At 40.8% G+C, this 14,564-nt stretch overlaps 1 protein-coding gene across 1 annotated transcript in view; it reads right to left on the bottom strand.

Moving 5' to 3' along the window:
- Window positions 1-13,157, bottom strand: part of SPG7 (SPG7 matrix AAA peptidase subunit, paraplegin) — a 103,108-nt gene extending 89,951 nt beyond the window's left edge. Inside the window, exons 1-3 of the mRNA XM_043985721.1 lie at window positions 12,961-13,157; window positions 3,591-3,693; window positions 832-921 (exon numbers count right to left, since the gene is read on the bottom strand). Coding sequence (XP_043841656.1) covers window positions 832-921; window positions 3,591-3,693; window positions 12,961-13,140 — 373 coding nt within the window. The 5' untranslated portion in view covers window positions 13,141-13,157. The remainder of the gene's footprint in view (window positions 1-831; window positions 922-3,590; window positions 3,694-12,960) is intronic.
- Window positions 13,158-14,564: the final 1,407 nt, after the last annotated feature.

The following is a 14,564-nucleotide window of genomic DNA, read 5'->3' as shown; positions in this document are numbered from 1 at the left end:
ACATATATGAACAAAAAATAAACAATTCCTGACCTCAAGGTGCATGGTGGGGGAAGAGGGGAAGTGCACTGAGGGGAACAGGGATAGAGAGAAAAGGAAAACCATGTGACACAGATGAGAAAATAGAAAGTAATTTGAAAAGGGAGAGAGAGCAATAACCACTGGAAAGTGGGTCAAGGAAGGCTCCACAAAAGAAGGGGCAACTGAAATGAGCCTTGAATGAAATCCATCCCACTGTTTTGAGTGGTCTAAAGAGAGAGTACCTTCACCAAAGAAGAGAGTAACTACCAGGGTGAAGGCAGCAGGAGTCACCAAACCAATGCTGGTTGGTAGTTGGGCACTTGTGGCTAAATCATCTTCATTCTTTCCTCCCTACCACTCCAAACACTGGGAGAAGGATGGAGACAGACTTCAAATGTGGGTCTAGGTGTACATAGAGCCCAAAGTTTTATTACACCCAATACCTAAATTTGTATGTGTCCGTTGAGAAAACAAAAGGGGTCTGAAAAATAGATAAATGAAGTAACTTACAAGAAGGACGGAATCGGAGATGGAACTACTTTTTTAATATTAAAAAAGAAACTAAATAAAATTTATAAACATAGTTCATTAAAATGTGGTATTCCATAAATTAAAGATTTATATAAAGTTGAAAAAGATGAATGGATTGAAATGCCAATCAAAGCCTAACCAACAAACAGAACTGGGACATCTCATGAAGTCCATTCTTTGTATGGCTGGCTTTGCACACCACTACTGTGTCTGGACTAAGAAAAGCCAGGGGCTTTCTGAACACCAGGTGTAACAACTATTTCAAAATTTCAAACCTACCTTCATCATCTTCTGGTGTTTTGCCTTTGGATTTTTCTTTCTCCTTATTCTTCTGCTTCATCCTGGAGGTACTAAAATAAGAAGTACCACCTACAAGGAATATATGCAGTATTTAGTGTCAAAGTATGAAACCACAAAGAACAAAAGCTCACAACATGATGAAATGAATAAAAAAGACAGAGCATCTGAAAAAATTTACTCATTCGCTGGATAAAATGAATGAGTGTGATTTATGAAATATAAAGTGATAAATTATTTAAACATAATTTTCCCCATGATGCTGTTTAAAACAACTAAGGTGGAACAATCTATATTCAGTGGTTATGGAAATGTGCTGGAAAAATGTTGCAGGAGACAATTAAAGCTCTTCAAATGGATCATTAATATGGAATTAATTTTTTTGTCCAGACCTGCTACGTAAAGTGGGAAGTCTTTCCACTAATATATATTGGCAACTCATTTGTAACTTTTAATCCTAGAGTTGCAAAGGACCCTGACTGAGAGGTTAATAGATTCAGCAATGGATATATAACTAATATGTTTCAGAGGAAGGACTTAAACTCAGCTCTTTCTGACTCCAAGGTTGCTGCTCCTCTATCCACCCTGACATTCTATCTCTTCAGAATTCATAAACAAGTAGCTTTCTTGAATGAGGTAATATCAGTAACCTTCCTGTCATTATCATTAGGATGTGCCAGAAAGACAGCCCCTTCTACACTAATCCCTTAGCAAAATGTTATTTTTATAAATACACACACACACACACACACACACACACACACACACACACACACACACACCTCTCAGAGCAGTGTCCCAAACTGTAACTTGCTTTATAGGAATGCTTACACAACTATAAATGAGCCTTGTTTAAGGCACTATCACATACCAAATGGATTATTTTGAAGTCATAAAGATATATGCCACCTTCTCTGTTTCTCACTCATCAGTATATTTTAAAAGGAAAAAACCACACAGAATTCACATGTGCAAGCTACTGACTCAAAACCAATGGGCACACATACACACTCTTCATTATCACATATGGAGAGCAGGCTGCTTACTGGTAATGAGGGTTCTACATTTTTCAATCTGTTTTTTCCTTTTTCTCCACAATAAAAACAAGCTAAACAAGAGGGAGGTATACCGTATCTATGCTAAAGGTTCTTAACCAAGGACTCAAAGAAAGCATTAGGTAGGAGGTCAGCCAAGTAGTAGAGTGACTCACTAAAGGGCAATACCTCTCTATTTTAAGCACTAAATTCTTTGTAGTTTATTTTCAGTTCCATTCTGAATTTAAAACATTCACAGCAACACTGCAGATCTGCAACAGAGCTACTTCCTTCAACAGCTGACAAAAGGCCAACGACAACATGGAAAAACAGATTCATACAGTTTGGGGAACAATCTTTTTTATTCTTGTTTACATATCTGAAGGTTTATTTTAGTTGAAATTTACAATAAAAAGTTTTAAAACTCAGATTTCTTTGTTTTTCAAGTAGTACAATGTCACTTCTTGCTACATGAGAAATATTATATAAAAATCAAAACAATTCCATAGCAAGCAAAAAAACCCACAACCATTCAGACCTGAAATATATTGTCTTTTCTTAAATTCTTTCTAGCATATCCTAATGACACATTAATTTTACTGATGGAAGATATTCAACAAACATTTCTGAAGTACCAACTATATGCTAGGCACTATGCTAAGCACCAGGAATACAAAGAATAAAACAATCCTAGAGCAGAAGTGAACATTTCTTCTTGATAGCTAAATGACTAGGGATAGGACAGAAGGAAAGGAAAGAAAAAAAAACATTTATTAAGCACTGACTATGTGCCAGATACAGTGTTAAGAACACTACAAATATTACCTCACTTAATCCTCACTACAGCCCTGGAAGATAAGTATTGTCCCCATTTTACAGTTGAGGAAACTGAGGCTGAGAGAGAGAGAGGTTAAATGACTTGCCCAAGATCATATAGCAAGTACGTGTCTGAGACTGGATTTGAATTCAGGTCCTCCTGACTCCAGGTGCAGAGCTCTATCCACTGTACTATCCAGCTGCCTTCAAGTAACAGACTTATGATTTCACTGGCATAGGCAACTTCCAGGCAAGGAATCCCTATCATTGGAGGTTGACATTTGCCTAGCCACATGTCAGAGGACGGACTTGAAGTCAGGTCTTCCTGACTTGGAGGCCAACTCTGTGTCCACTATGACATAATGCCTCGTCACCACCAAACGAAGAGAAGGTTAGACACTTTGGCAATACCAAACTGGAAGCATTATTAGCTATTTCTAATTTAGAACAGCATTTTAGAGCTGGAAGAGTTCTAACAGCCTTTCATGTTATAGCTGTGGAAACTGAGACCCAAGGTCAAATGAACTACACAAGGCTACATGGCTATTTAGGAAAAGAGCTAGGGCCAGTATGCCTTGATTTTCCTCCTTCATGCATATCTTGAAAGGCAAACACTGTGCAGGCCAGAAAGGACCTGGAGTCAGGAAAACTTGATTTTGAAACAGCTCAGACGCTTCAACTGGCTGTGTGACCCTGAGTAAGAAAGTGACCCTCTTAAAGCTTCAGTTTAACCTCTCCCTCATAGGGTTGTTATGAGACTCAACATAGAACGTGTGGAAAATACTCTGCAAACCTTAAAACACTAACATGCCATCTATCATCATCATCATTGTTGCTCCTCCTGCTACAATGGCAGCTGAATTTCAAAAGGTTCACACAAAAGGTTCATACCGAAAAGTTTCCAGAGTCTGACTGGATTCTGAATTAGATGTTGTTTTAATAACAATCCTCTGATTCCTTGAAAGGTAGGGGACAATGTCCTCAAAAGTAAACTCTGAAAGAAAATAAAACAATATCAAGGATCAAAGTAATGTAGTTGTTGTCCAGTCATTTCAGTCATGTCCAACTCTTCATGACCCCATTTGGAGTTTTCTTGGCAAAGGTACTGGAGTGTTTTGCCATTTCCTTCTCCAGCTCATTTTACAGATAAAGAAACTGTGGCAAACAGGGTGAAGGAACTTGCCCAGAGTCACACAACTAGTGTCTGAGGCCTGGAGTCAGGAAGATAAGTCTTCCTGACTCCAGGCCTAATACTCTCATTTACTGCATCAACTTGCTGCACTTATAGCTGGGCAACAGAAATGTTTCTCCAGGGACGGCTAGGTGGCGCAGTGGAGAAAGTACCGGCCCTGGATTCAGGAGTACCTGAGTTCAAATCCAGTCTCAGACACTTGAAACTTACTCGCTGTGTGACCCTGGGCAAGTCACTTAACCCCCATTGTCCCACAAAAAAAAAAAAAAAGAAATGTTTCTCCATATTAATTTGTTCTCTTGGTTAGCAGTGTCTGTTAAATTAAATACAAGTTGGGGCAGCTAGGTGGCGCAGTGGATAGAGCACCAGCCCTGGAATCAGGAGGACCCGAGTTCAAATCCGGCCTCAGATGCTTAACACTTACTAGCTGTGTGACCCTAGGCAAGTCACTTAACCCCAATTGCCTCACCAAAAAAAAAAATTAAATACAAGTTGATACACTAACTACTCCTTAACGCTTAAACCTTCCCCAGTGAAATGATCAAGGGCATAAAAACTAGCTTCTGGATGCGACAAGCTTTATTAGCTATATTGCAAATAAGAAATAATTAGTTACATAATGCTTTAAGTTTACAAAGTACTTTAAACATTAATTCATGTAATATCACAATGATGTTATAAGGTAGTAGTAGACAGGCAAGAATCATTACTTACATTTTTCAGATGAGGAAACTGATGCAACAGGGTTACTTGACTTGCCCAGGGTCACAGAGCTAGTAAGTGTGTGAGCCCACATTTGAACCCAGCTTTTCCTGAGACCTGGCACTCTATACACTTCAATATCTAGCTGCCCATTTCTTCCTACCACCTAATAAATTCTATTTCCTGCCTACAGAAAGTCTACCTATTTTAAAAGAGCTGTAGATCCCAAAGATATGAGGTAAACTATAGAAAATTGAATGAAAAAACCCCTCTAATAATGAAAAAACCCCAAGGGTGAGCCCTATGTGAAACTAAGCAGCATAAAAGTGATTTGAGCAAGTTTGGAAAAAATTTTAAGTACCGAAACACACAGAATTGATCAGTGACCACATATTAAGTGCTTACTATGTTACCTAGTAGGATGCCAGGAAAGAAAAATAGAAAAATGAAAAAGTGCCTCTCCGCAAGGAGTTTACATTCTATTGGGGGAAACAACACACATACACATACACACACACATACACACACACACACACACACACACACGCACGACATATATAAAACTTCTGCTAACCATAAAGTGCTATACAGTTTGCTTGAAGTTTTTTTACATATATGTGTGCATATACACATAAATACATATATATGTAAATGTATATATATATATATATATACATAAATAATACGCAAATGTATTTGTATATATACAGACATACAACAAATGAATGAAAAAAGATAATTTCAATTAAATAAAATTGAAAAGCTTCTGCAGAAACACAATTAATGTATCTAAGAAAAGGAAGAAAGCTGCTAACTGGGAAAAAATTGTCAGGTTTTTTGAATGAGCATTTCTTAACTAACAGAAATGTACAGAACATAGACAAGAACAAAAGCCATTACTCCATAGATAAGTGTTCAAAAGATAGAGTTTTCTTTTTTCTTTTTTTTTTTAGTGTGGCAATTGGGGTTAAGTGACTTGCCCAGGGTCACACAGCTAGTAAACGTTAAGTGTCTGAGGCCGGATTTGAACTCAGGTACTCCTGACTCCAGGGCTGGTGCTCTATCCACTGTGCCACCTAGCTGCCCCGAATGACAGAGTTTTCAAAGGGAGAATTTGACATTTTTAACTTTATGAAAGAATGTTCTCAATCACTAATAAGAGAAATGCAAATTAAAACAATCCTACAGCTTCACGGAACACCCTGCCAATTAACCAAGATGAGAGAAGATGGGAATAGTCAAGAGTGAGAAGAGTTGTGAGATGGGCATTCTACTGCACTGCTGAGAGCAATTTCTAATTATGCAAATAGCGGCTAAAACGTCCATATATGCTGACCAGAGATTCTATGACTAGGTATTCATCCCAAGTGAGTCACAGACAAAAAAAAGGGAGGCTCTATATATTCCAAGATATTTATAGCAGCACTTTTTTTGTGATAGCAAAGAACTGGAAACAAAAATAGTTACCATTCAATAGTGAATATCTAGACAAATTGTGGTACATAAATGTAAGAGAACATTCCTATGCTGTAAAAAACAATGAAAAAGGAAGCTAGATGGTCCAGTGGATAGGGTACTGGATCTGGAGTCAAGAAAACCTGAGTTCAAATATGACCTCAGACACTCACTAACTGTGTAACCCTGGGCAAGTCACTTAACCTGTTTGCCTAATCCACTGGAAAAGGAAATAGCAAACCCTCCAGTATCTTTGCCAAGAATACCCCACAGACAGTATGGTCCACAAGGCATTAAGAGTAGGACACAAGGGGCAGCTAGATGGCACAGTGGATGGAGCACTGGCCCTGGAGTCAGAAGGACCTGAGTTCAAATCTGGCCTCAGACATTTGACAATTACTAGCTGTGTGACCCTGGGCAAGTTACTTAACCCCAAGTGCCTCACCAAAAAAAAAAAAAAAAAAGCGTAGGACACAACTAAACAAGAAGAAACAATGACTATGATAAAGAGAAGCATAAAAAGATCTACAAGAACTAACTAAAAGAGGAGAGCCAGAAAAATAATAATCACAACATCCACAACAATGTCAACGGCAAGACCAACCACCACAAAACCATCAAAAATGAATGTTGGGGGCAGCTAGGTGGCGCAGTGGATGGAGCACTGGCCCTGGATTCAGGAGTTCCTGAGTTAGGATCCGGCCTCAGACACTTGACACTTGCTAGCTGTGTGACCTTGGGCAAGTCACTTAACCCCCACTGCCCCGCAAAAAAAAAAAAAAAAGAATGTTATGGGGCAGCTAGGTGGCACAGTGGATAAAGCACCAACCCTGGATTCAGGAGGACCTGAGTTCAAATCCAGCCTCAGACACTTGACACTTACTAGCTGTGTGACCCTGGGCAAGTCAATTAACCCTAACTGCCTGGGAAAGAAAAAGACTGGTTGAGCCAATTCTGCACTGAAGAATTAGCACAGTCATTATCAAAAATGAATGTTGAAAAATAAAAAAAAAAAACAAGGTTGGTCCCAAAGAAAAGATAAAATAAGAAACCTTCCCTTCTCCTTTGGTAAGGTAGAAAAGTCTACAGGTGTGGAATACTGCACTTACTGTCAGGTTTTTTAAAATATACTGATCATTTTTATTGAATTTTTAAAAATGTATTGACAGGGGGAGGATATGCAGTTAACAATAGCAACTTTGAAAAAAATTCTGAAGCAAGTTTCTCTGATAAAGGCCTTATTTCTCAAACATATAGAGAACTGAGCAAAATTTATAAAAATAAGATCCATTCCCCAATGGATAAATAATTAAAAGACATGAAGTTTTCAGATAAAGTAATCAAAGCTATCTATAGCCATATGAAAAAATGCTCTAACTCACTATTTTTTGTTTTTGTTTTTGTTTTTTGTTTTTGCAGGGCAATGAGGGTTAAGTGACTTGCCCAGGGTCACCCAGCTAGTAAGTGTCAAGTGTCTGAGACCGAATTTGAACTCAGGTCCTCCTGAATCCAGGGCTGGTGCTCCATCCACTGCACTACCTAGCAGCCCCCAATTGAAGCATACTTTTAAAATTTTTTCATTTTCCTTGAGATTTTTGTCTATGTTTCTTTCACAACATGACTAATATGAGAATATTTTGCATGACTACACATGTACAACCTATATCTAATTGCTTGCCTTCTCAGTGCGGGTGGGGAGGGGGTAGGGAGGGAGGAAGGGAAAAAATTTGGAACTTAAGGTTTTAAAAACAAATGTTGTGGGGCAGCTAGATGGCACAGTGGATAGAGCACCAGCCCTGGAGTCAGGAGGACCTGAGTTCAAATCCGGCCTCAGACACTTAACACTTACTAGCTGTGTGACCCTAGGCAAGTCACTTAACCCCAATTGCCTCGCAAAAAAAAAAAAAGGTTAATTGTTTTTGATTAGAACACTAATGCATTGTTGGTGGAGCTATGAACTGATCCAACCATTCTGGAGAACAGTTTGGAAGTATGACCAAAGGGCTAAAAAGCTGTGCATACCCTTTGACACAGCAATACCACTATTAGGTCTTTTTCCCAAAGAGATCATAAAAAAGGGAAAAGGACCCACATGTACAAAAATATTTATAGCTGCTCTTTCTGTGGTGGCAAGGAATTGGAAATTGAAGGGATGCCCATTAATTGGGGAAAGGCTGAACAAGTTGTGGTATATGAATGTAATGCAATACTATTGTGCTGTAAGAAACAATGAGCAGGCAGATTTCAGAGAAACCTGGAAGGACTTACATGAACTGATGCTGAGTGAGATGAGCAGAACCAGGAGAACAGTGTACACAGTATCAATAACATTGTGTTTTGATCAACTGTGACAGAGTTAACTCTTCTCAGTAATACAATGGTCCAAGATAATTCCAAAGGACTCATGATGGAAAACGCTCTCCAAATCCAGAAAAAAAGAACTGTGGAATCTAGGTGCAGGTTGAACCATACTATTTCTACTCTTTTTGTTTTTCTTTTTTGAGGTTTTTCCCTTTTGCTCTGATTCTTCTTTCACAGCATGACTAATGCAGAAATATGTTTAATGTGATTGTACATATATAACCTATATCAGATCACTTGCTGTCTTGGGGAGGGGGGGGAAGGAGAAAAATTTGAAACTAGAAATCTTAGGAAAATAAATGTTGAAAACTATCTCTAGGACCCTTGGCAAGTCACTTAACCCCAAATGCCTCACCAAAAAACATTTTAAAACTTAAAAAAAAAACTATCTCTACATGTAACTAGAAAATAATAAAATACTTTTATGATATTAAAAAATTTTTTGCATGTGATTAGGGAAAAATAAAATACTAAATAAAAAAGAAAATGTATTGATCAGTTTTGCTAAATTGTTTTTCTTTTTTGTTTGTTTTTTGTGAGACTATGGGGGTTAAGTGACTTGCCTAGGGTCACACAGCTAGTAAGCGTCAAGTGTCTGAGGCCAGATTTGAACTCAGGTCCTCCTGAATCCAGGGCCAGTGCTTTATCCATTGTGCCACCTAGCTGCCCCCTAAATTATTTTGTTTTTTTTTAAGTGAGGCAATTGGGGTTAAGTGACTTGCCCAGGGTCACACAGCTAGCAAGTGTTAAGTGTCTGAGGCTAAATTGTTTTTCTTAATACAAAAAATCTTTGTTATATTGGATGGCTCTCTGGGAGGAGAGAGATGGCCATATGTGAAAATTTAGGCAACATAAAAACAAAAGGTATCAAGAAAATTTAAAAAAACAAAACTATGAATAAAAACATTTATTAAGTATTCTGTGTCAAAAACTGTACCAAGAAAGGGCAACTAGGTGGCGCAGTGGATAGAGCACCGGTGCTGGAGTCTGGAGGACCTAAATTCAAATCTGGCCTCAAGACACTTAACACTAGCTGTATGACCCTGGGCAATTCACTTAACCCCAATAGCCTCACCAAAAAACAAACAAACAAAACTGTACCAAGGACCAGAAATACAAATACAAAGTTAGACAGTCCCTCCTCAGCCTAATTTTAAAAAAAAAAAAAAAGAAAGAAAAGATCAAGGTCTCTGGCCTCTAATTAAGAGACAAGTTTCAGCCATTCTACAAAGGATAAATGGTCAAAGTATACAAACAGTTCTCAAAGGAATTGCAAACTATTCACAATCACAAGAATGCTCCAGTCACTAATAAGATGCAAATTTAAAAAAAAATAACCTTAGAGATTGCACCTCACATCCTCCAAATATAGAAGGGGTTGTGACAAGGAAAGCACACTATTGTGCTGTTGATACAGATATTACTCAGGATAACTATTCTGGAAAGTGGTGGAAATGCCCATGTGCTTTGACCCAAAGATTCCATTACTGGGCTAATACCCTCGAGAGATCTCTGATAAGAAGAAAATCCCCCAATACACCAAAATACTTCTAGCAGTATTTGTGGTAGCAAAGAACCGGAAACCACATCACTGTCCATCAACACGGGGAATGGCTAAACAAATTATAGCTCATGAATATAATGGAATATGGCTGTGCTGTAAGAAATGATGTGTGTGATGACTACAAAGAAGCCTTGTTGTTATTGTTGAGTCATTTTTCAGTCAAGTCCAACTTTTTGTGACCCTACTTGGGGCTTTCTTGACAAAGATACCAGAGCGGTTTGCCATTTCCTTCTCCAGATCCTTTTACAAATTAGGAAACTGAGATAAACAGGGTTAAGGGACTTGTCTAGGGTCACACAGGTAGTGAGTGTCTGAGGTCAGATTTGAACTCAGGTACTCCTGACTCCAGGCCTGGTGCTCAATCCACTGGGCCACCTAGATGCCCCCACAGAGAAGCCTGAAAAGATCTATATAAACTGATACAGAATGAAATAAGCAGAGCCAAGAAAACAACATACACCTCACCTACAGCAATGAAAATGGAAAGAACTAGGGGGAAAAAAAGCAACTGAATGTTGCAAAAAATTAAAGAACAAGTATGAATTGAAAGAATAAAAAACTTTAAAAATATTATCTCCTTTAATCTTCAATACAACCCTGGGAAGTAGGTGCTATTATTACCCTCATTTTACAATTGAAGAAACTAAGGCAGACAGAACTTAAATGATTTGCCCATAATCACAAAGGAGTTAAGTGTCTGAGGCCACATTTGAACTCAAATCTTTCTAACTCCAGACCCAGCACTCTGCCCTGAACCATCTAGGCGCCAGGAAAGGGAGTTGTAAGTCACCCTTTCAATGGCAAATGTAGGAGTTATCTGATTCCTGTCCTAAGAAAAGCATGAAAGTAGGGAAAGAGATAGGATAAGAGAAAAGTGGCAGATTAAAAACTTTATGGAGGGGTCAGCTAGGTGGCGTAGTGGATAAAGCACTGGCTCTGGATTCAGGAGGACCTGAGTTCAAATCCAACCTCAGACACTTGACACTTACTAGTGGTGTGACCCTGGGCAAGTCACAAAAACCCCCTTTGCCTCGCCAAAAAAAAAAAAAAAAAAGCTTCGTGAAGAGATGGGGGCAAATGGTCCCTGAGAGTGTTCAGTGGCTTTAGCTCCTCCCAGACACAGCCTCTAGTTAGTCCAGTTAGTCAAGGAGCATTTATTAAACACTTACTGTGTGCCAGGCACTGTGTAAGCTCTGAGAATATAAATAAAAGCAGAAAGACAGTCCATGACCATGGGGCTTACAATTCTAATGGTAGAAGACAACACACCAAAAGGAGCTGAAAAGGAGTGGAGGAAATACTGCTGGCTTAAAAGTGAGGTCCTGGGAGTAATATACCAATCAGAGAAAGGGGATGCAGCTGATCGAACACAGGTGATATATACAGAATGAAAATTCAGTGACAATTTCCTATCATCACATCCATAAACAAAACATGTTTCACACAATTTGAGTGAGACCAGACCTTAGAAGATCTTTAGGTCATTTAGAGAAGCAGCTAGGTGGTGTAGTGGATAGAGTGCTGGGCCTAGAATCAGGAAGACTCATCTTACTGGCTGAATGACCCTAGGCAAGTCACTTAACCATGTCTACCTTGCTTTCTACATCTGCAAAATGAGCTGGAGAAGAAAATGACAAACCACTGCAGCATCTTTGGTAAGAAAACCCCAAAGAAAGTCATCAAGAGTCATACATGACTGACAGGACTGAACAACAACAACAAAAAGTTATTTAGTCCAACCCCCTCACTTTATGGAATGAGAAACTGAAGACCATAGGGAGGGTTACATGGCTTTCTAGAGACCCAAATCAAACCTGTTACCTCAACTGGAATTCTCTTTACAGCATTGTCAAAGTCATTATCCAGCCTCCAAGTTAAGACCTCTGATGTTTGTTAGAATATTCACTATCTCTCTCATAGGACCATGAAAAAGCTCAAATGAAATCATTTATATAAAGTATTTCACAAACTTTAAAGCACTAAGTCAGGAATTCTTAACCTGAGACCCATGAATTTTTTAAAATATTTTGATAACTGTATTTCCATAAAATTGGGGAAAGGCAACTAGGCAGTGCAATGGATAGAGACGTGACCCTGGAGTCAGGGAGACCTGAGTTCAAATCCTGCCTGCCTTACTAGCTGTGTGACCCTGAGCAAGTCACTTAACTGCTGCCTGCCTCCTTTTCCTCCAATGTAAAGCAGAGATAATAAAAACAGCTACCTCTTAGGGTTGTTGTGAAGATTAAACGAAATATCTGTAAAGTGCTCAACAGTCATTAATAAATAGTAGGCACCTAACAAACGCTTGTTCCCTTCCACTCTGCAATCCTACATGTTTTATTTTATACATTTAAAACCATTATTCTGAAAAGGAGTCACAGGCTTTGCCAGACTGTTAAAAAGAGCCCTGGCTGGGAAGCTAGAGCACGTGTTCAAAAGCTCTCCCTGTTAGTCTCCGGGCCTTGGTTTCCCCATGGGTAAAAGGGGTGCGCTGGGCTCACAAAGTTTTAAGGTGCTTTCCAGCTTTGACTCATCTGACTTTCTCCGCCGGCTGCTGCCCATCCTTGGCACGCTCTGCCCTCCTCGCTTGTCTCCCGGGTCTTCAAGATTCAGCTCCAACTTCGTCTCCCGAAGGAGGTCCTCTCCCTCGGGGATCGCCTTCATCTACTCTGCACACACTGGCTATGGCGCCTAGCTGTTGGCACGCTGTCTCTCCCACCAGAATGGGAGCTCCCCGGGGGCAGGGGCCGCTGCCCCAGCACTGAGCACGGTGCCTGGCACATTGATAAGGGCTTGTCTGTGGAGCCTAGGGCCAGGGCCCAAAGTCAGGGAGGACGGGCGCTAGTTTGGGAGGCGGCAGGAGTCCCCACCTCGGGAGAAGCAGGAAGCCTCAGGGCAGGGGGTCCACGAGCCGGGAGGGGGGCGGGGCCTGTTTCTCCACCTCCACCACCCCTCCCCCCGCGGGCGGAGCAGGCCCAGGAAGTTACCTGTAGGACTCGGCCTCCAGCCCCAGCAGGACCCCGAGGGGCGCAAGAGAACTGCCTCCCCCCGAGCCCGGCGGCAGCAGCGGCGACTGGCCTGAGGCTCCAGCTGGATCCCGCGGCCTGGAGTCGCCATCGGCCCGGCCGGCGGCGGAACGAGAAAAGCAGCAGCAGCGCCGCCGCCATGATCCCTCTGAGAGCGGCGCCTGCGCACAGGACGCCTCCTTGACCAGAACGAGGCAGGCGCGAAGGGGTCTGGGCGAGGTCTGTGGAGGATCCGGGGAGCGGACGCACAGGTTGCGCCTGCGCGTACGTCACCTTCACCTTCTCCCTCCCCCTCCCCCTTTCTCCTCCCCAGTCCCTCCGCACCTCTTTCTGTCCGGACCCTCTTCAAGGTCGAGGCCGGGCCAAGCCACTCTTCTCTCCTCCTGGTCTCGCCCCCATAAATCCAATCCTGACCCGGACTAACAATTCTCGAGGGCTGTCTGCACTTCAAAGTATAGCACGCATTTTCCCCCAGAATAACACCCCATTCTGTTCTGCTTGTTCCTGCAGAAAAATCAAGTCGAATCAACCAGTATTTATAACGCACCTACTATGTGCTAGGCACTGAGCTAACTGCTGCTCTTCCAGAGAAAGGGAAAAACCCAGTTCCTGCCCGCAAGGATTAGGAAAACGACATCCAAACAACCACATAAAAACGTAGCATAGACAGGCTAAATTGGAGATAATTACAGAGGGAGAACATTAAGGGGGATCAGGAAAGACTTCCTATGAAAGATGGGACTTGAAGGAAACCAAGAGATAGGGAGAAGAGGTCAGTGCCAACCGGGATCCTATATTCTGGAGATAATAAGGACCAACTGAGGAGGGGGTGTGTGTGTGTGGGTGTGTGGGTGTGGGTGTGTGTGTGGGTGTGTGTGTGTGTGGGTGTGTGTGGGTGTGTGTGTGTGTGTGTGTGTGAGATGAGAAAACATGCCACCTACCTCCTGATAAAGATGTGATGGCCAATATGAGAATTTGTTTTTCTTGACCATACATATTTGTTACAAGGTTGGTTTTTCTTTCCTTTTTTTTTCTAAATTGGGGAGGAAAAATTATAAGGGGACAAATCAATATTTGTTAATAAAATAAGAGTTATTTTTTAATTAAAGAATGAGTTCTATTTCTATATTCAATCAAATAGATTTTTTTTTCTGTTAAAAGGCAATCCCAGGGGCAGTTAGGTGGCACAGTGGATAGAGCACCGGCCCTGGAGTCAGGAGGACCTGAGTTCAAATCCAGCCTCAGACACTTAACACTAGCTGTGTGACCCTGAGCAAGTCACTTAACCCCAATTGCCTCACTAAAAAAAAATTTTTTTAATTAAAAAAAAAGGCAATCCCAAAGTAGAAACTCACTTAGTATTTTCAGTCCTGTTTTGGGCCCTGTGTTTCTAGTATCAGACAGCCCCCTCCCTTGGGACCCACCTAGTCTATGTTTGGAGGAACCCATTGCCAAAACTGAAATGGATATAGGAAGAAGAATCTCCAAATCATAGAATTTGTGATTTGGAAGCAACTTCAGCAGCCATCTAGCCCAAATTATATCCTAACAGAACTTTACTATAA

The sequence above is a fragment of the Dromiciops gliroides genome, chromosome 2 (genome assembly GCF_019393635.1).
Source record: "Dromiciops gliroides isolate mDroGli1 chromosome 2, mDroGli1.pri, whole genome shotgun sequence".
Taxonomy (NCBI): Eukaryota; Metazoa; Chordata; class Mammalia; order Microbiotheria; family Microbiotheriidae; genus Dromiciops; species Dromiciops gliroides.
Note: the sequence above shows the minus strand (reverse complement) of the source record. Positions and strands in the feature narration are given on the sequence as shown.